This window comes from Pelophylax lessonae (assembly GCF_965119305.1).
Source record: "Pelophylax lessonae genome assembly, chromosome: 3".
Classification (NCBI taxonomy): domain Eukaryota; kingdom Metazoa; phylum Chordata; class Amphibia; order Anura; family Ranidae; genus Pelophylax; species Pelophylax lessonae.
This window is the reverse complement of record NC_138770.1, coordinates 44604923-44627323: the sequence shown is the minus strand read 5'-3', so window position 1 is coordinate 44627323 and position 22401 is coordinate 44604923. Positions and strand designations below refer to the sequence as shown.

The 22401-nt window shown below is 46.6% G+C and overlaps 1 protein-coding gene across 1 annotated transcript in view; it reads left to right on the top strand.

Annotated features, from left to right (window-relative positions):
* Positions 1–20470, top strand: part of LOC309550295 (uncharacterized protein) — an 89419-nt gene extending 68949 nt beyond the window's left edge. The window contains exons 3-5 of the mRNA XM_082250697.1: positions 8817–10236; positions 18149–18414; positions 19084–20470. Of these exons, the coding sequence (XP_082106823.1) occupies positions 8817–10236; positions 18149–18414; positions 19084–20391 (2994 nt within the window). The 3' untranslated portion in view covers positions 20392–20470. The remainder of the gene's footprint in view (positions 1–8816; positions 10237–18148; positions 18415–19083) is intronic.
* The last annotated feature ends 1931 nt before the right edge of the window (positions 20471–22401 follow it).

The window sequence follows — 22401 nt, the reverse complement described above, 5'->3', positions numbered from 1 at the left end:
AATAATTAATTTTATCCGCTTGCCGACTGCATCACTTCGATGTATAGCGGCAGAGCGGCTGTTCTGTACCTAGTACGTCATCTGGCACAGACGTGTAGGGGGTGCACGGCAGTGCCCCCTTTACATCACAGACCCCCTTTACATTACAGTGCAGTCCCCTTTATATTACAGTGCCCCCTTTACAGTGCCATCCCCTTTATCCCCTTTAAATCACAGCCCCCCTTTACAGTGCAGTCCCCTTTATATTACAGTGCCCCCTTTACATCACAGCCCCCCTTTACATTACAGTGCAATCCCCTTTATATCCAGGGCCAGCCTTGGGTGTTCAGGCACCCTGTGCGACCTAATCCTGTGGCCCCCCCCCCTGTGCATTTTCTTGCACCTTTCTTGCACTTTGTTTGACTTTTCTTTTTTATGATCACTAATAACTTAGCCCCCCTTACATCAGAGACCCCCCACACAGAGCCCCCTTTACATCAGAGACCCCCCACACAGAGCCCCCTTTACATCAGAGACCCCCCCACACAAAGCCCCCCTTAATTTAGGGCCCCCTACATCAAAGAGCCCCCCACACCGCCCCCTCACACAGAGCCCCCCCCAACATCAGAGATCCACCTCACAACAGAGACCCCCACACAGAGCCCCCCTCACATCAGAGACCCCCCCACACAAAGCCCCCCTCACATCAGAGACCCCACACACAAAGCCCCCTTTACATCAGAGACCCTCCTACACAAAGCCCCCTTCATTTAGAGTCCCCCCTACATCAGAGAGCCCCCCCACACAGCCCCCCCCACACACAGAGCCCCTCCTCACATCAGAGACCCACCTCACACCAGAGACCCCCACACAAAGCCCCCTCACATCAGAGACCCCCACACAAAGCCCCCCTCACATCAGAGACCACACACACAGAGCCCCCTTACATCAGAGACCACCCCACGCAAAGCCCCCCTTACATCAGAGACCCCCACATCAGAGAACCCCCACACAAAGCCCCCCTCACATCAGAGGCCCCACACACAAAGCCCCCCTCACATCACAGACCCCCCACACCAAGCCCCCCTCACATCAGAGACCCCACACACAGAGCCCCCTCACATCAGAGACCTCACACACAGAGCCCCCTTACATCAGAGACCCCCCCACGCAAAGCCCCCCTTACATCAGAGACCCCCACATCAGAGGCCCCCCACACAAAGCCCCCCTCACATCAGAGGCCCCCCACACAAAGCCCCCCTCACATCACAGACCCCCCACACCAAGCCCCCCTCACATCAGAGACCCCACACACAGAGCCCCCTCACATCAGAGACCCCACACACAAAGCCCCCCTCACATCACAGACCCCCCACACCAAGCCCCCCTCACATCAGAGACCCCACACACAGAGCCCCCTCACATCAGAGACCCCACACACAAAGCCCCCCTAACATCAGAGACCCCCTACACACACACAAAGCCCCCCTTACATCAGAGACTCCACACACAGAGCCCCCCTCACATCAGAGACCCCCCACACAAAGCCCCCTTACATCAGAGCCCCCCCCCACATCAGAGAGCCCCCCTTACAAAGCCCCCCTCACACAGAGCCCCCCACATCAGAGACCCCCCTTACATTTTTTAAAGGAGACCTCATGCTGTCTGCACATTCACTCTGCAGCTTTTTTTTTTTCTTTAAACTTCCCGCCCACACATTCCTGGGGAGTGTGGGTGGGGCGGGAGGAGGAGGAGAAGGGGCGGGGCGAGGAGGAGCTGACGATCTCTCCTCTGGCGTCCCTGAAGGGAGGAGGGATCTGTCACCGTGGAGCGGAGGCTGAGCTGTGTGTAATACACAGCTCGACTCAGACTGCCTCAGTAGGTGAGGTGACCGAGGCACAGCTGTGCAGCAGGAGGTAAGCGGCAGCCGCGGCCTGTGTTAAACCTGTCCGGGCCAAGGTCGCCGCTTACCTCCCGCTGTGCGGCCTGAATTGCCTGATCTTCTGCGAGCTGTGATGGCCGCACGGCGCCCTTGTTGCCCATGGTGCCCTGTGCGGCCTAGGACAGACTTCATAAATATCCCATCCCCTGACCCATCCAACACAACTACTTCTTCCACTTCTGAAGGAATATTCTTTTATTATGGGTGGTAGTAAAATACCACATTATGGTCACTAGATGGCGATGAGGAGCCCAGGAAATACAGGCATCATTTTACCAGCGTCAATTCTAGAGAACGCTAAAGGGAGTTAGCAAATTAACTTATTGCCGACCTCCCACTGCAGATATAATGCGGCAAGGTGGCATGGCTGCGCGAATCGCCGTACCCATACTTCGCTCCTTGGGAACGATCGTGGTGGCGCGAGCGCGGCGATTCGCGAGAGAGGAAGCTGAACTGCGGGGCCGGCACCCGCGATTGCTCTCCGGGAAGACAGAACGTTATAAACACAGCAGACCGCTGTTCTGTCAGCAATCATCACAGGGCTCCTGTGATCCTCCTAATTAAGAACAGAGGTCTCTGTGTTGATTCCATAAGCCCATCCCCCACACAGTTAGAAAGCACCCCCTAGGCATACGTTTTACCCTTTGATCGCCCCTGGTGTTAACCCCTTCCCTGCAAGTATCATTATTACAGTAACAGTGCATATTTTTTAGCACTGATTACTGTAGTAATGTCAGTGATCCCCCCCAAAAGTGTCAAAAATGTCAGTCAAAGGTCCGATCTGTCCGCCGCAATGTCACAGTCCCATAAAAAAAAATCCCAGATCGCCGCCAAAAAAAATAAAATTAAAATGACATAAATCTTTCCCTTAGTTTGTAGACATGATAATTGTTTTGCACAAAAGTTAATATACACTTATTGGGATTTTTATTTGCCAAAAATATGTAGCAGAATACAGATTGGCCTGAAATTATTAAAAATTTGATTTTTTTTATTATTATTGGGAATGTTATGTTATAAATATTTTTTTTTTTTTTTTTCAGAATTGTCGCTCTTTTTTTGATTATAGCACAAAAAATAAAAATCGCAGAGGTGATCAAATACCACCAAAAGAAAGCTCTATTTGTGGGGAAAAAAGGACATCAATTTTATTTGGGTACAGCGCCGCATGTCAACGCAATTGTCAGTTAAAATAAAGCAGTGCCAAATCGCAAAAAATTGCCCGGTCATAAAGGGGGTATAACCATTTTTTTACATTGATTTTGTATTTAATTCTAGCAGAGGATGAGTGCGCAATCACTAGATCACATTTTTTTTTTTTTAACAGACTGCTAAAATTATGATTCTGGTATAAAGGCTTTATACAAATAAAAGTTTGTTTTTTTAATTTTGTGTTTTTCTTTATTTATTTTTTTTTTTTTGCAATACTAAAAAAATATTTAAAAAATAATACTAAATAATAATGGTTAAAAAAAATAAAAATAAATAAATCAGCAAAAAAAAGGGAAATAAAAATTAGGGCTGGTTAGAGTAAACTAAAGCTGGATACACACTATACAATTTTCTTACAATTCTTTTCCTTTAGATTTACCAAAAACATATAATATGAGGTCAGACCTAAACACTTTTAATTTGTATGCAATCAGGCCGGCCCTTCCACTACATAGTTAAAAAATGATAAAAAATGTTTAGTATTTCTTATTTTTTTTTTTATCATTAATATTTAGTATGAGTATTCCCTTCCTTCCCGCCTCCTCTAAGTCAGCTCTGCAACATGTTCCTTCCTCGATGACGCGGCGGTGTTGTAACATTATCCCGCAGCGGTGTGTGCGTCCCACCTCAGCCCCTCCTCCTCTCAGTCAGCTGTTCGTAAATCTTAGAATTTCATCGGACCTTGAAAATGCCTTGCCCACCGGGGCTCACATCAGCTGGGTTATGACGTAGCGTCACCGGAAGTGACGAGGGTCTGGAATTTTTATGGGTCCGATGAAATTTTAGAACACCGGGTCACACCAGATGCAGCCTAGTGTGGTGTTTTTTTTTTTTTTTGTTTTGTTTTTCGGCATCAAAAATGCATTTACAGATTATATGGGTTCCAATAGACTAGTTCACACTACAAGTGCCGCTCACTTCCATCGCATTTCAGTGCAGAAAAAAAGTGGAAGATACTGCATTGTCTCTACACAGAACTGCACTGGAAGGCAGCAAAACACATCAAAAATTCAATACAGCAAAAAACAAAACAGGTAACTTTGGAAAAAGGTTTTGGGGAAAAACACACTGGAATGCAGTAAAAACGCACATACAGAAACGCATCTTCAATGCATCTTGACTGTGTTTCTGTAGTGTGAACCGACCGACCCTCAGACAGAGTAAAAAAAATAAACAATTTTACTTTGCATCTCTCTATCTCCTGTCTGATCAATGTTTATAAACAATGTTACTTTGTATCTCTCTATCTCCTGTCTGATCAATGTTTATAAACAATGTTACTTTGTATCTCTCTATCTCCTGTCTGATCAATGTTTATAAACAATGTTACTTTGTATCTCTCTATCTCCTGTCTGATCAATGTTTATAAACAACGTTTCAGGATATTTTTTCACAGCAATATCTCTTTATCTCCTATAAATAAACAGTCAGGAATTTCTGGCAAATATGAGAGTGGAGAGCATCAGAAGGACAGAAGAACAGGATGTACTGCTCACACCTTGTATACATTGATAAGGGAGATTATATAGATAGACAACCCCCCCCCCCCCCCGGTGTCTGGACAAAGTGATGTCTCAAACTGCCCCCCCCCCGGTGTCCGGACATAGTGATGTTCCCCCCCCCGTGTCTGGACACAGCTATGTCCCCCCCCCCCCGGTGTCTGGTCATAGCGATGTCTCCACCCCCCAGAGTCCGGACATAGCGATGTCCCCCCCCCACAGGTCTGGTCATAGCGATGTCTCCCCCCCCCCCGGTGTATGGACATATCGATGTCTCCCCCCGGTGTCTGGTCTTAGCGATGTCTCCCCCCCTCCCGTGTCTGGACATATTGATGTCTCCCCCCCCAGTGACTGGTCATAGCGATGTCCCCCCCCCCCCGGTGTCTGGTCATAGCGATGTCTCCACACCCCGGAGTCAGGACATAGGGATGTCTCCCCCCCCCCCGTGTACGTACATAGCGTTGTCTCACCCCCCCAGTGTCTGGTCTTAGCGATGTCTTCCCCCCCCCCGTGTCCGGACATAGCGATGTTCCCACCCCCCGGTGTCTGGACATAGCAATGTCCCCCCCCCCCGGTGTCTGGTCATAGCGATGTCCCCTCCCCCCATGTCTGGTCATAGCGATGTTTCCCCACCCCGGTGTTCAGACATAGCGATGTCCCCCCCCCCCCATGTCTGGTCATAGTGATGTCTCCCCACCCCAGTGTCCGGACATAGCGATGCCCCCCCATGTCTGGTCATAGCGATGTCCCCCCCCCCCCCATGTCTGGTCATAGCAATGTCTCCCCACCCCAGTGTCCGGTCATAGCGATGTCTCCCCACCCTGGTGTCGGGTCATAGCGATGTCTCCACACCCCGGAGTCCGGATATAGCGATGTTCTCCCCCCCAGGTCTGGTCTTAGCGATGTCTCCCCCCCGGTGTCTGGACATAGCGATGTCCCCCCCGTTGTCTGAACATAGTGATGTCTCCCCCCCAGTGTTTGGTCATAGCGATGTCTCTCCCCCCCGTGTCTGGTCATACCGATGTTCCCCCCCATGTCTGGTCATAGCGATGTCTCCCTACCCCGGTGTCCAGACATAGCGATGCCCCCTCCATGTCTGGTCATAGCGATGTCTCCCCACCCTGGTGTCCGGACATAGCGATGCCCCCCTCCCCCCCATGTCTGGTCATAGCGATTTCTCCCCACCCCAGTGTCCGGACATAGCGATGTCTCCCCCCGGTGTCTGGTTTTAGCGATGTCCTCCCCCGGTGTCCGGACATAGCGATGTTCCCACCCCCCGGTGTCTGGACATAGCGATGTCTCCCCCAGGTGTCTGGTCATAGCGATGTCTCCCCACCCCCCGGTGTCTGGTCATAGCGATGCGCCCCCCATGTCTGGTCATAGCAATGTCTCCCCACCTAGGTGTCCGGCATAGCGATGTCCCCCCCCCATGTCTGGTCATAGTGATGTCTCCCCACCCCGTTGTCCAGATATAGCGATGCCCCCCATGTCTGGTCATAGCGATGTCTCCCTCCCAGTGTCTGGTCATAGCGATGTCTCCCCACCCCGGTGTCTGGACATAGCGATGTCTCCCCCCCCCCTGGTGTCTGGTCATAGCGATGTCTCCACACCCCGGAGTCCGGACATAGCGATGTCCCCCCCCATGTCTGGTCATAGCGATGTCTTCCCTCCCCCCCCGGTGTACGGACATAGCGATGTCTCCCCCCCCCCGGTGTCTGGTCTTAGCGATGTCTCCCCCCCGGTGTCCGGAAATAGCGATGCCCCCCCCTGCCATGTCTGGTCATAGCGATGTCTCCCCCCGCCCCGGTGTCCAGACATAGCGATGTCTCCCCCCCCCCAGATTCTGGACACAGCTATGTCATCCCCCCCCCCCAGAGTCCAGACATAGCGATGTCTCCCCCCCCCAGAGTCCGGACATAGCGATGTCTCCCACCCCCCAGAGTGCGGACATAGCGATGTCTCTAGACATATCTCTCTATCATACCGCCAGTGCGCTCTCTGCAGTCAGGATAATGGCATCTTGTAGGGTGATGGGGTGCAGAGATTGGACAGGATCCCCCTCTCCTGTCATCCTACATGAATGAGCAGCGGGGAACGTGTGACCTCATGCAGACAGCCCCCACCTGATGTGTGATGGTGTATTGCATCCTCAGGGGCCCGGGGGGCTCTACAGACCCCTACATAATTCCAGATGACAATCACTCTGCATGTAACTTTGCTGATCACCCATCTACAAATTTGCTTATCATCATTCTCTCTTCCACAATTCAATTTAATTCTTATTTGTTGTGTTACTGCGCTATAAGGCGGGTGTCAAGCTGTTTTGCAATATTTGTAACTTATTTCATTTATTTTGTCACTGGTGTCACTGCACCATAAGGTGTGCGCCAAGCTGTTTGAGCGCGGTATATTATACATCATTATATAAGTTTACACTATTACGTTTTTATACGGTTACGTTGCTGCTCACGGTTAAGCCTAGTACACAGGCAACGAATTTCCGCAGACCGGTTGTCCATCTTTTGTCCAGAGTGGTGTTTTGTTGGTTGGAATGTGCTCTAAACTGCACACAAATTTTCCTGCACGACAAAAGCGATGTCATGTGTTGGTTTGCTTTCTTTGTGTTCTTTCTTCTCTGAGCATGCCCAGTCTTGCTCATAAGATTTTTCCCTGTCGAAATCTGTACTGACTGCACGAAAATCGGACGTGTTTTGACGGAGGACAAAAATTTTATAGCCTGCACACCAGATTTTTTTTGGCCGAAAAGTTGGAGTCGGTTGTCGGCAGCACCATACTAACAAGCCGAAAATCGGCAGATCGGTCGTCGGACGAAAATTCCCGGCCAAATTTAGACTCGCGTGTACGGGCCTTAAGGAAACTTTTTTCCGCATACACAATAGAAATATCACATCATAGAAATCACCAGTTTATTTCAATTATACACAGAATCACTGCATTCTCTCACAGTTAATTTATATACACCAAAATTAGAATCCTTTGCGCAGGTGGTTTGGTGCTTAACACTAATTTCTCTCAAAATAAAAAATGCTGATTTTTTTCCCCACGTATTTGTGAAGTATCAGAATTGTGGTGGCGGTTCCCCATCCGGAGTGGACACCACGGACGTATAGTACAGAGTCGGTATTAGGCTACCTATACACCATTATCTATATGGTACATCTTATGGCTTCTCCCATTGAGTTTATGGAGGCATGCTACCATAGTTTGAGTGTTTGGTGGCACCCAGGTTTTACCAACCCTGGGCCAGTCTTTCCCTTCCTATGATACTGAGCTCTGACTAAATCCATGAGTGTCCCTTCATTATTAACTATCAATTTTTCTGCGGTGACTTTTGTCCTGCATAATAAATATACAGAATCCTCCACATTACTTGCAATTAGGCTCCAGACGAAGCCTCTATATGAGGCGAAACATGTTGAGCAATTGAACCATTACTCTTTGTCACCATTATCTGATCGTATATGGGATAGTGTCTGCCATTGGATTGATCTCTGACAGCATCTCCGATACGTATTTACAGTCTCTTTGATGATTAATAGTATTGTAACCATGTACAACTACACCTAGTAGAACTGCTGTATGTTATACAGTTGATTGGTCAGCCATTTAGGCCCTAGTCAATTTTATATTATATATATGTTCTCTTTTTTTTGTCTTTTGTTCTTTTTGTTTTCCCCTTTGTTTCCCCTTTTTATATGATATGGAATTTAAATAAAAATTGTATTTTATGTGCCTGGAAAATCCTTCCTTCCCAATCTTCCATGACTTCTATTAAGTATCAGAATTGGCCTTGGGGGAAGGTGGTTAAAGAGAACCAGTCCTGGCTGAGTTTCCATTGTTTTGTTTGTTTTTGGGTGGGATCCTTAATTTTTTTTTTTTCAATTGACTTTCAGCTGTGTTTTGTGACCTTTAAATTTCCTTTGTGCTCCCACTGGCCACATTCTTAGCCTTGGCTTGTGGAGGAACCTCCCTCACTGGGCAACTGGTTTTTGGAGAACAAGGAAATTTGTTCATTTCTCTCTCTTCTATCAACGATGGCGTCCTCAGATCTGAGAGCGGAGCTGGATTGTCCAATCTGTCTGAACATTTATATGGATCCTGTCCTGTTGAAATGTGGACACAACTTCTGCCGGGTCTGCATTGACCGTGTGTTGGATACACAGGTAGAATCTGGAGGTTATTCCTGTCCTCAATGCAGAGAGAAGTTCCAGGTGAGACCTTCACTGCAAAGAAATATACCTTTGCGTAACATCGCACAGTGTTTCCTGTCTGCTCCACCAGATCCAGAGAAGACCGGGATCTCCTGTACTTACTGTATTCACTCCTCTGTACCTGCTGTGAAATCCTGCCTGCAATGTGAAGCTTCTCTATGTGATGACCATCTGAGAGTCCACAGCAAGTCACCAGAACACGTCTTATGTGACCCCACCACCACCCCGGAGGACAAGAAATGCTCCGTCCATAAGAAGATCCTGGAATATTACTGCACCGAGGACTCTGCCTGTATCTGTGTCTCCTGCATTAAAACTGGAGAACATCGGGGTCACCAGGTGGAGACATTGGAAGAGGCCTTTATAAAGAAGAAGAGAAAGCTGATAAATAATCTGGAGAAACTGATTACTAAAAGAGAGAAGACAGAAGAAAGACTCCGGAGTCTACTGGAACACAGGGGAAGAGTACAAGGAAAAGCCGATGGTATAACCCAGAGATTCATTTTCCTGTTCAAGAGACATCTCAGGAGGCTTCTGGAGAACCTGGAGAAGGAAGTCCTGAGTGACATCTACAAGCGGGCAGAGCGGGTTCTAAGCCCTGTCAATGATCTGATCCAACAGCTGGAGTTAAAGATGGGCGAGCTGTCCGGGAAGATGCGTCTTTTAGAGGAGCTGTGTGCCATGACGGATCCATTGACCATCATACAGGAATCAGACTGGGGTGACTTGTATGATAGTGAGGATGGAGATGATGAGGACAGAAAGAGATATGAGAAACTCCTCAATGATGGCGTGAATCTGGCTGGGATCTCACATATGGTCAGCACAGGTTTATCGAATATAATGACTAGAATCATTTTGGGGATCTATATACAGGAATCAGTAGACATATTGGACGAGGACACGGCTCATGATGGTGTATGTATCTCGTATGATAAGAAGACTGCATCCAGGTCAGGTACACACCAAAATCGCCCAGATACTCTTGGGAGGTTTAAGAAATATTATCAGGTTTTAGGCAGTCAAAGTTTCTCTTCAGGACGACATTTCTGGGAAGTAGATGTCCATGGATCCAGTAAGTGGAGAATCGGGATGTGTTATACCAGTATAGACAGGGACGGGGATGATTCCTTGATTGGATGTAATGACGTGTCCTGGGGTTTGTACAGGGGGGGTGAGGATTATATGGCAATACATGACATGGAAGAAACCAAACTCCCTGCCAATATTCTTGGCAGTAGAGTCCGGGTATATCTGGATTATGAGGCCGGGCAGATTTCCTTCTATATGGGTGACCCCCTCCGCCACCTCCACACCTTCTCCGCCACCTTCACCGAGCCCCTCTATGTTGTGTTATGTGTTGAAGAGGGTTGTATAAAGATATGAGGGGTATTAGATGTGAGAAATCTGCCTAGAGATTGGTGACCCCATAGGGTTGGGGACCTCATAGGGTTGGTGACCTCATAGGGTTGGGGACCTCATAGGGTTCTGGACCTCTTAGGGTTGGGGGATTTTCAATGGTTGAATATCGCAAATTCATTTTTTTTTAAATATTTTCCTTAGATATTTTTTTTTATCTTCCTCCCTCCCTGATCACAGTGATTGGCTGTAAACACCATCCTATACCCTGGGGCCACCAATCCCTATAGGTCTGACCAACATATGTTTTGCTTAATCATGTATTTTTCTTTTCTTTTAATTACACTATGGGTATCTATTTATAAAACAAAAAAAAAGAAAACCAAGCTACCTAATCTACCCAATTTGTTGTACATTCATTCGGTGTGAATTGGGCAAAAACGAATGTTCTTAGGCTATTTCTTCTCCTCTACGAATGTTCTTTTGTTAGTAGTAGTAAAACGCAACATTATGGCCACTAGATGGTGCTGAGGAGCCTAGGAAATACATACATCATTTTTACAATGTAACAATTCTAGATAAAGCTAAAGGGAATTAACAAATTTATGTAACCATTGGTACCATTCATTTTCTACTTCATTCTAGCAGAGAGTGAATGTACATGCAGATCCACTGGATGAATGGCTATGCACAGTTTTATAAATTGATTACTAAAATTTTGATTCTGGTATAAAGCATTGCAAAGAATTTGGTTTTTCAAGTTTTTTTTTAGAAATGCAATAAAGTTTTTTTTTGTTTGTTTTGTACAATTATGTGTTTTTTTTTTATATATTATGAATTTTCTTTAATTCAACACTAAGGAAAAAAAAAAGAAAAGGTCAAACAAAAACCAATAAAATCAAACAGTTTAACCCCTTCATGATGAAGATAAAACAAGTCCTAACTTCAGGACACATTTTTGCAACTTTGTCACGTGTTAGTAAATCTGTACATATCATCGCAACTACTAAGTGTATTCTGGTAAACATATCGTTTCAGCTCAAATTGGGCTGTCATTTGGGGGTAAATGGATCCTGTATGTATACAATGTATTATATCATGGATCCTGTATGTATACAATGTAATGGAACTTTTCCACTGCAAATACCGGCTCAGCTCTATTCGGCTCTGCTTGGCCCTGCTTGGCCTGGTTTGCTTTTCCACTGCTGGTACCGCATGGTACGGTGTTGGAACGGTTCGGTACGGTACGGTATGGTTTGCTTTTCCACTAAAGTAGTACTAAAGTTAAGTGGGTGGGATAACAACGGGGTGGGTGGGATTCTCTGACCAATCAGTGGCTAGTAGTGACTGCATGCAAAGGATTGTGGGATATGGTACCGGTTATGGTACCTGTTGGAACCACAATCGAGTAGGTACTGTTTTTGAGAGCCGTACCGTTCGGTTCCATGCAGTGGAAAAGCGCCGCCGTACCATACCGTACCGAACCGTTCCTACACTATACCATGCGGTACCAGCAGTGGAAAAGCACAAAAGCGAGTCGAACCGCTCGGTTCATGCAGTGGAAAAGCGCCATTATATCATGGATCAGGTACGTATATATAGCACTGAGTGCCACAGAGACTTGCACCCAATCTGCTAGCAGTACACCACCGCTTGATTTGAGCAGCAGGCAAATTTCACTACCCCAGTTGCTGAACCGTAGAAAGAATTACTGTCCCAGCCATCCACATGCTCAGTGTCTTAATGCTAGTTAGGCCAAATTGCTAGAATTACAGTTGCTGCCTTTTAATCTGGTAAACTCTGCTCCCTTTCACGAATTTGTGGAATGTGCTGCACCACAGTGGCAGGTCCCAAAAAGACATTTATTTTTGCGTGATGCCATTCCGGCTCTCTACCGTCATGTGGAAGTTAGTGTTTTGGCCTCGTTGGACAGAGCAGTCAGCAGGAAGGTTCACATTACTGCTGACTCTTGGTCCAGCAGGCATGGACAGGGACGTTACATTTCCTTCACGGCGCACTGGGTAACTCTGCTGGCAGCTGGGAAGGATGCAGGATGGGGTTCGGTGCTGGAGCTTGTTTTGCCACCACGCCTCCAAAAAGCTGGTGCTGTTTCTCAGGGCCGGTACAAGGGGTGGGCGGGAGAGACTCTTGCCCTGGGCGGTGTCTTAATCTGTGGTGAAGGGGGAGGGGGTGCACTGGGAGCTTTGGGTGCTGCTCCTGCCTCACTGACTGTAGTGACTGATTCCTGGACTCCTCCGTTCAAGTCTGCCTTATCTGTTTACTGCAGCTACTAATCACTCTCCCCTCCCACACTCTCACACTCACCTTGCTCTCTTTCCCAGGACACCTCACTTACACTCACTTGTCCGTTCCATCTCCGCCCCCTACATCTCACTCTACCTTTCCTTCCTGCACCATCACACAGCACCGGTCCTCCTTGCTTCTCTGCCCTGTTGATTTTTTCCCCTTCTCCTTCTCTTATCTGTTATGTCTATAAATCTCTACACTTGTCCTGCAGCCTCTGCTCTCAGCTCAGCATTCCACACACTGATCTTGCACCCTTTCCATCCCAGTTTGCTTTTAACTCTTCTGTCCTGTCCCCACACAGCCTAGAATATTCAAATTTTCTCTGCACCCCATCACTTTGCTCTTCACTAGCACATACCACCGCAACCTCCTCATTGATTCACTATTTTCTTATCCCTAATAGTGGGTTCACATAGGTGAGCGGAAGGGTGGCCGCGGTGCAATTGTATGTGCAGTTTACCCACAATTGTAAGTGCGCTTCCATTAAATTCTATCAGACCGCATGTTTTCATGAAAGCAAATCACAGTCTTGCATGCTGCATCTTTGATGCATGTTCAGAAAATGCACAGTCCATGAGAAATCATTGGGAGCGCACATAAATCAGATCGGACACCTGACATTTTTGACACTTTTGGGGGGACCAGTGACATTACTACAGTAATCAGTGCTAAAAATATGCAATGTTACTGTACTAAGGGCACTGGCAGGGAAGGGGTTAACACCAGGGGTGATCAAAGGGTTAAATGTGTCCCTAGGGGGGGTTTCTAACTGTGTGGGGGATTTACTAAGTGAATGAACACAGAGACCTGTGTTCCTAAATAGGAGGAACACAGGGTCCCTGTGTTCATCACTGACAGAACAGAGGTGTGCCGTGTTCACATCCCCACTAACTGCTACATGAAACGACATACATGTACGTTGTTTCGCGTAACACAGTATAACTACGGCGGCTGGTCGGCAAATGGTTAAGACACACTTGCTGTTTTTAGCTTAGCTTTTTGACCAATTCTGTCTTCCAGAAGCACTTCATAGGTTACCTTCACTCCTATACCCCTCATATTAAGTTTAGGGACCAGGTCTGGCCCTCCATGAGAAACGTAACCCTTAACCACTTAAGCCCCAGTGGATTTGGCTGCTTAAAGACCAGGGCCTATTTTGCGATTCGGCACTGAGTGACTTTAACGGACAATTGCGCAGTCGTGCAATGCTGTACCCAAACTAAATTGATGTCCTTTTTTTCCCACAAACAGAGCTTTCTTTTTGTGGTATTTGATCACCTTTGATTTTTATTTTTTGCGCTATAAACAAAAAAAGAGCGACAATTTTGAAAAAAATAATATTTTTCACATTTTTTTATATGAAATTCCCCCCCAAAAAATGTAAAAATCAAAATTTTTTAACATTTTAGGCCAATTTGTTTTCTGCTACCTATTTTTGGTAAAAAAAATCGCAATAAGCGTATTTTGATTGGTTTGCGCAAAAGTTATTGCATTTACTAACTAAGGGAAATATTTATGTCATTTTTATTGTTTTTTTTTAACACGTAATGGCGGCGATCTGCAATTTTTTTTTTTGCGGGACTGAGACATTGCAGCAGACAGATCGGACCCTTGACTGACATTTTTGACACTTTTGGGGGTACCAGTGACATTACTACAGTAATCAGTGCTATACATATGCACTGTTACTGTAAAAATGACACTGGCAGGGAAGGGGTTAACTTTATTAGTGATCAAGGGGTTAAGTGTGTCCCTAGGGGCGTGATTCTAACTGTGGGGGGGGGCTTGGCTTGTGATATAACCACAGAGACATACGATCCTACATAGCAGGATCGTATGATCTCTGCAGTTACACCAGGGAGAATGACAGGCGGCTTTGTTTACATCAGCCGCCTGCCTTTCTCCCTCTCCAGTGGGAGATCACGAGTGACCAGCGGACATCGGAGCCGCCGGTCACTCGCACGGGGATGTTAGTGAACGAGCGGGGGCGGGAGCGTGCCTCCGGCGGCGCGCGCTCACCCCCTAGAGGCTCATGAGCGAGTGACGTACCCCTACGTCACTTTGCCCAGGAGGGGCTGACCGCCGCAGTACATATACTGACGGCGGTCGGCAAGTGGTTAAGGTTCCTACTCAAAAACTGATCCCTATTTTTATCAGTCCCTATAGGGTTGGTCAACGGGATAACTCACTTTCCTTTAGATTATTACTTCTTTCTTCCATGAGAAATCCTAACATTTTCAAGCCTTTCTTCTGAGACTGAAGTCACCTCTATTACAGGGTGACTGGCTGTGCTGGTCTAGGGCTGCTAATAAGGCAGGACCTCCCAGGCCCCATCTGTTTAAAAGGGAGGCCCAGGCACCTGCCAAGCAGGAGGACCAGCTGTACTGCCTTATTGCTGACACTTTTGCCCCTCATTCTGTGCATTAAGATAAAAAGCTTTCTGTGTGTAGCAGCTGCCTTCAGCCCCCATAATACTTACCTGAGCCCCCTCTCTTTCCAGCGATGTCCACTGGTCCGGCCATTTGGGACTTTCTATCCTGATTGGCTGAGACACAGTCGCAGTGCCATTTGCTCCCGTGGCTGTCAATCAAAGTGAGTTAGCCAATCAGGAGAGAGAGGGGGTGGGGCTAAACCACAGCTCTGTGTCTGAATGGACAGACGGAGCTGTAGCTTGGCTTGGGTGCCCCCATAGCAAGCTGCTTGCTGTGGGGGCACTCGATACAAGGGAGGGGTCTAGGAGCAGCAAAGAGTGACCCGAGAAGAGGAGGATCCGGGCTGCTCTTTGTAAAACCAACTGCCCAGAGGAGGTAAGTATAACATGTTTGTTTGTTTTTTCTTTTAAAACAAGACTTTACAATCACTTCAAGGACTCATTCACATGTACTTTGCTCTCTGAAGAGCAGTCAGTATTTGGATCACTCTCCAGAGAGGATTTGACAGGCAGTGAGGATATCATAGGCCTGCTTTAACCCCGCACTAGCCCACCACAACCCTGTTTTCTGCTTGCAGTTGTGGGGTGCCTGTCCATGGTGCAGCGACTCGGCCCCGCTCCCACTCTCCCTCTTCCCGGCCTCCTCCTGACCTCCATTCCAGGCTGAAGCTCTGCTCCCGTTACTCTCTACTCACCAGCTGAAACCTGGTTCCTGACCTGGCCAGCAGGGGGCAGTTGGGGGGAGCTGGAACAGCTTGGTTGGGGCTGGCCGGGGGAGGAGAGTCTTCAGTGGGGCATTGATCCAGCCTCTGCTCAGACAGTTTCCACCATTCCATGCTGGAGATGGGTGTGGGGGAGGCCTGTGCTCTGTCCTTGTCTTCATCCCGCACTCAGTAGGTCAGCGGTGGGGACTTTTTACTTTTCTTCACCAGGAATCCTTTAGGCATGTCTGTAGCAGAAGCAGTGCAGCCTTTTTATGGGCATCAGAGCGGCCCAGGGGGCAATTGCCCCCCTGCCCCCTGGCCTTGTCCTCCCCTGAGCGCTATTCACTTGAATGGGTTTTCTCTAACCAGGGGTATAATTTCTGCCATGGCTGTGAAACATAGCATCATGACCGTGGTATTTTAGAAAAAATATCATTGGATTTTTTTTGGGGGGGGGGTCGTCAGGTTAGCTGTACGGGGCCCCATGATTTCTTTCAAAACATTTTATTAAGTTTTGGCAAACACAAGATACATAACGACAAATGAAATACAAAGGTCACAAAGTACAAAACATGCATAGTACAGATCGTGATGCAGCATAACCATAAGAGGTAACAAGAAAAATATGAAAGACCCTTGAGCTTTATACATATAAGGGACTAACACTTTTTTACGAAAGACCCAGCGCGACCAAGAAAGGGGGCTAATGAGGGTGTGCAGCGCTCAGAAGGATCCCTCTCAGGGCCCAGACACCCCCGTGGGGATCATGCTGTGTCCCGACCGTGGAAGAGACCTCCCGGACAAGGATAGGCCTTCCGTATGGTATTCAGTTAAGAAAGGGTCAAAGGGGGTGCCCTCTTGTGGCAAGGAGTGAAACTCGGATGGGGGGGGGCGAGATGATCGAGGGCCATTATGGATGGCTTATTAAGGCAGGTCAGCAGTAGGGGGTACGGGGCCCCATGATTTCTAACAGAAGCCCTAGGCCCTGCTAAGATTGTCCAGTGGTGCCGCAAACTGCATCCTGGTTACTAGGCAGTGTTGCGGTGGTGCCCGATCCAACTTTTCTGCCCTGATTGGCTGCAGTACTCTCTTTGAGCATCACATGCCCAGGGCTCAATGCTTGTGCTAACATCCAGCTACCTTGCTTCCTACCCTGTCTTGCCTTTTTGTCCCTGTTCAGCCAGATCTTTGTACAGATTGCCACCTGCTTTGATCACAGACTGTCTTGTAGACTACGCTTATCTGCTGCCCACTCTGACCTTTGTTGATGGGAAATGTTGAAAAATGTTGTCAATCAATTGGCTGCAGCTGCTGATCAATGTATTCTAATGCCCCGTACACACGTTCCAATTATTGTACGATAATCGTACGACTAAAGTTTCGCAATTGTTGTATGTTACTAAAATCGAAAGCAACTCTGCCTAAAAACCATCCGACTTTCTTCGTACGATTCACTGACCAAGTGCATTTTTCATAGCTACGTAATGGAAGTGATGTATATACGTCTGACCACTGCGGAATATCTTACTGTTTCCGATCATGCGTGGTATTTATCGATCGACTTTTAGCGTACGAATACTGTACTGACGAAACGATTATCGTTCGAGAAGATGTCGTACGACAGAAGTTTTCAGGTTTGTCCCTTCGGATTTTGTTGGACCAACTGTCATGATCGGCTGTCGAAAGCTGTGTACTAACGATCCGATTATCGTGAGACTAGGTCGAAAGCGAGGTTTGTCGTACGATAATCTGAACGTGTGTACGGGGCATAACAGTAGAGAGTCCTTCTCCCAGAATATTGTGTGATCCTTCATCCACCTTGCTTGTGTGGATGCCGGAATCTGTGGGTGTTTTTTTTTTTTGTTTCTTTGTTGTTGTTGTTGTTTTGGTTCAGCCAACCCTATGGTCAACTTTTTGTTTCCATGATTTTATTTGTTTTTTTTTTTGGGGTGAAACCATTGACCATTTTCAGTTCTATTTTAGCCATATTTGTGACCTTTAATCTCCTTTGTGCCAGTACTGGTCACATTCTTAGCCTCGCCCAGTGAAAGAAATTGATTAGCGTCGGTACACACTATGGCGATCCGACTTAGGGGGCGACCTGTGAAGTCACGTGCACCGCGACTTCTGCACGACTTGCACGGACTTCAAATAATGAATGTCAATGCAAGTCGCTCCAGGTCGCCCCGAAGTAGTATAGGACACTTTTTCTAAGTCGGAGTGACTTGTGTCGCTCCAATTAGAACCGGTCCTGTACTACACTATGGGACGTGACGGTGCGTGACGTGTCAGGCTGGCCAAGTCGCCTGACAAGTCATACCAGTGTGAATGGACTGTAACTTGATCTGAGACGGATCGTTCAGTCTGTTTACAGTAAATATTTACATGGTTACTTTCTCAGCCTCGCCCTATGTACGAAACTGCTAACTGCATACACTAGTTAATGAGTTACAGAAACTTTCATTTCTCTCTTCTGCTGTCAGCAATGGCGTCGTCAGACCTGAGAGAGGAGCTGGATTGTTCCATCTGCCTGAGCATTTATACGGATCCAGTCATGTTAAAATGTGGACACAACTTCTGCCGGGTCTGCATTGACCGTGTGTTGGATACACAGGAGGAGTCTGGAGGTTATTCCTGTCCTCAGTGCAGAGAGAAGTTCCAGGAGAGACCTCCACTGCAAAGAAACATAACCCTGCGTAACATCACTCAGCGTTTCCTGTCTGCTCATCCAGAAGAGAAAAAGACCGGTGTTCTAAAATTTTCTCGGACCCGTGAAAAAATCGGACCTCGTCACTTCCGGTGATAGGAGTCTCAAGTGCGCATGCGCATAAGACATTATCTTGGTTTGGTAAACTTATAACACATAGCGGGCAGCTGAATGAGAGGAGGCGGGGCTGAGGTGGGACGGAAGACACCGCCGCGTCATCTGCAGAGCTGAATAGAGGAGGCGGGACGGAGGTGCGGCCGTGTAATAAATGCAGGACTTTAGCGACTCCTTGTTTTATTATCTTTAGCAATTATTGTATTATTTATCCTTAGGATTTCATTACATTTACTATTTATATAATACAAAATATGAAATACTAAATGTAATGAAATCCTAAGGATAAATAATACGATAATTGCTAAAGATAATAAAACATAAGGAGTCGCTAAAGTCCTGCATTTATTACACGGCCGCACCTCCGTCCCGCCTCCTCCACCAGCTCTGCAGATGTGTCCTCCATCCTCCGTCGCACCTCAGCCCCGCCTCCTCTCAATCAGCTGTCCGCTCTCTGTTATAATTTTGCCAAACCTCGAAAAATGTCTTCTGCGCATGCGCACGGACGACTCCCATCCGCTGTTTTGTTATGCTCTATCACCGGAAGTGACGAGGTCCGATTTTTTCACGGGTCCGACAAAATTTTACAACACCGGCATCTTCTGTACTTACTGTATTCACTCCTCTGTACCTGCTGTGAAATCCTGCCTGCAATGTGAAGCTTCTCTATGTGATGACCATCTGAGAGTCCACAGCAAGTCACCAGAACACGTCTTATGTGACCCAACCACCACCCCGGAGAACAGGAAATGCTCCGTCCATAAGAAGATCCTGGAATATTACTGCATTAAGGACTCTGCCTGTATCTGTATCTCCTGCAGTTTAACTGGAGAACATCGGGGACACCAGGTGGAGACTCTGCAAGAGGCTTCTATGAAGAAGAAGAAGACACTGATAAATAATCTGCAGAAAATGATTACTAAGAGAGAGAAGATAAAAAAGAGAGTCCGGGGTCTAAAGGAACACAAGGGAAAAGTACAAGGCAAAGCAAATGGTGAAGAAAAGAGAGTCACTGCCCTGTTCAGAGATCTCAGGAGACGTCTGGAAGACCTGGAGAAGAAAGTACTGAGTGAGGTCTCTAGGCAGGCGGAGCGGATCTTAAGCCCAGTCAACGATCTGATCCAGCAGTTGGAATTAAAGATGGAGGAGCTGTCCAGAAAAACGAGTCACTTAGAGGAGCTGTGTGCCATGACGGATCCATTGACTGTCCTACAGGAACCGGACACAGGTGACTTGTGTGATACTGAGGATGGAGATGAGGAGGACAGAAAGAGACACGAGAAACTCCTCCATAATGGGGGGGATTTGGATGTGACTGGGACCTCACATATGTTTAGCATAGGTTTATCCAAAATTATAACTGGTGTAAATGGGGGGATCTATGTACAGAAAGCTGTAGACATATTATTGGATGAGGATACAGCTAATAATGATGTATCTATCTCACTTGATAAGAAGACTTTATCCAGGTCAGGTAGAAACCAGAATCGCCCAGACACTAAGGAGAGATTTACAAATTATTATCAAGTTTTAGGCAGTCGGAGTTTCTCTTCAGGACGACATTACTGGGAAGTAGATGTCCAGAAGTCCAATAACTGGAGAATTGGGATGTGTTATGACAGTATAGACAGGGACGGGGATGACTCCTTTATTGGATGTAATGACGTGTCCTGGGGTTTGGATAGGAGGGGTAAAGATTATATGGCAATACATGACAATGATGAGATCGAGCTCCCTGATGATATTCCTGGTAACGGAGTGCGGGTATATCTGGATTATGAGGCCGGGCAGATCTCCTTCTATATGTGTGACCCCCTCCACCACCTCCACACCTTCACCGCCACCTTCACCGAGCCCCTCTATGCTGTGTTGGGCGTATGGCATTCAAGTATATCACTATCTTGAAGGGAGATGTGAAAAATCTGCCTAGACACTGATGACATCATTCTGTATGGCAGAATATTGTAATGTTTTTCTGATATTTTTCCATCTTTCACCCTCCATGATCACAGTGCTTGGCTGTAACCACTATACCATACCCTGGGGTCGCTAATCCATATAGATCTGCCCAATAGAAATTCCTGTTGCTCTTGACATCGTGTTTAGCAGCTTTAGGGGTTTGGTCCCAGCAAACCTCTAAGTATTACTTGCAGGGCTTTTTTTCTCAGAGAATAGGTGCAGGAACTCCCCCTTTCTGGGTCAATTCTTGTCTCTGCCCCTACCCACCTCCAAGCACCGTTTCTTGATTCAACCCCTCAACCTCTCAGTGCTGCCCCCTTTAGAGAATACAGAGCCAGGTATCATTTTGTGGTGCTAAGGAATATGTATGGACTTTGGTAATAATAGCAAGAAAAGCAGTAAAATAGATCCCCTGCAGCCACCAGCAATAGACCCCCCAGCAACCACAGATCTCCCAGCAGCCAGCATCAATAGACCCCCTTCTTCAACAGCAGGTCCTATCCAGCAACTATTGAAAAGGGGGGGTTTGGTTCCTCAAGCCAAAAGGAAAGAAAAGGGTGGGATTTTGTAGGCAAAGGTGGTTTATATAAATTTTATTAAAAAATATATATTGTACATCAAATAAAGCAAAAGCAAAAGAAAAAGTTGAGTGATGCGATGCAAGATCATATGAAAATTATAACAATCAACTTGAAACCATTTTACTTATTAATCAGAATGGTGATTCCCGGTTGTAGAACTGGGGTTCCGACGCGTTTCGGCATTACATTATAGCCTTTATCAAGGAAAAATCACCAAACTCTATAAAGTGAAAAGTTGTGTACCTAAATTGCAGAGATGATTGTCCCCATAAGTATTGGTGGAAGGGTTCTGTGATCCGAGGTTCCCAGGGTTGCTACTGGATCCATTATACAATCTGTTTTGCACAACAGTCACTAATTTTGTGTATTTTTTCACTTTTCACTTTATAGAGTTTGGTGATTTTTCCTTGATAAAGGCTATAATGTAATGCCGAAACGCATCGGAACCCCAGTTCTACAACTGGGAATCACCATTCTGATTAATAAGTAAAATGGTTTCAAGTTGATTGTTATAATTTTCATATGATCTTGCATCGCATCACTCAACTTTTTCTTTGCTTTATTTGATGTACAATATATTTTTTAATAAAATTTATATAAACCACCTTTGCCTACAAAATCCCACCCTTTTCTTTCCTTTTGGCTTGAGGAACCAAACCCCCCTTTTCAGTACTGATCGCAGGGATGATGGCAACTAAATGAACCTTATTTTTATTATATCTCTAAAACCTACCATAAAATCCAGCAACTATTGACTCCCCAGCATCATAAGCCCCCCTCCAGCAAACCAGTAACAATTGACCTCCTCAGAAACAATAAACAACCATGCAAAAATAGATCCCCTCCAGCAACAATGGATGCCCCAGCAGCCAGTATCAATAGACCCTCCAGCACACCCCAGCACCCCTTGCCATTAAATACAGTACCATTCAGTACTGAAGGTGCCGGAACTGCGTTCCTCCGCGTTCCTTCTGAAAAAAAGCCCTGATTACTTGTAATACTTGTAATTCAATTTTGTGTGGATCCTGATTTGCTAAATGTCTTCCTGGCAGGTTTGCCACTGACTCCAGCAGTGAGTTCTTTGTACCTGAGTTCCAAGCTCCGCCCACCTGCTGCAAATATAATGAGGAAGATCCATATCTCTTTTATTTTGTATTTTATATTTGTTAATACTTTGCTTACAATAGGAGGAGTATAAAGTGTCTCTGTTATAATGTGTCTTTATTAAAGCGGTAGTATACTCATTTTTTTTACCTTTACTTACAGGTAAGCCTATAATAAGGCTTACCTGTAGGTATAATTAATATCTCCTAAACCTGCACGGTTTAGGAGATATTTGCCCTGCATGCAGCCGCTGACACTAGCAGCGCATGCG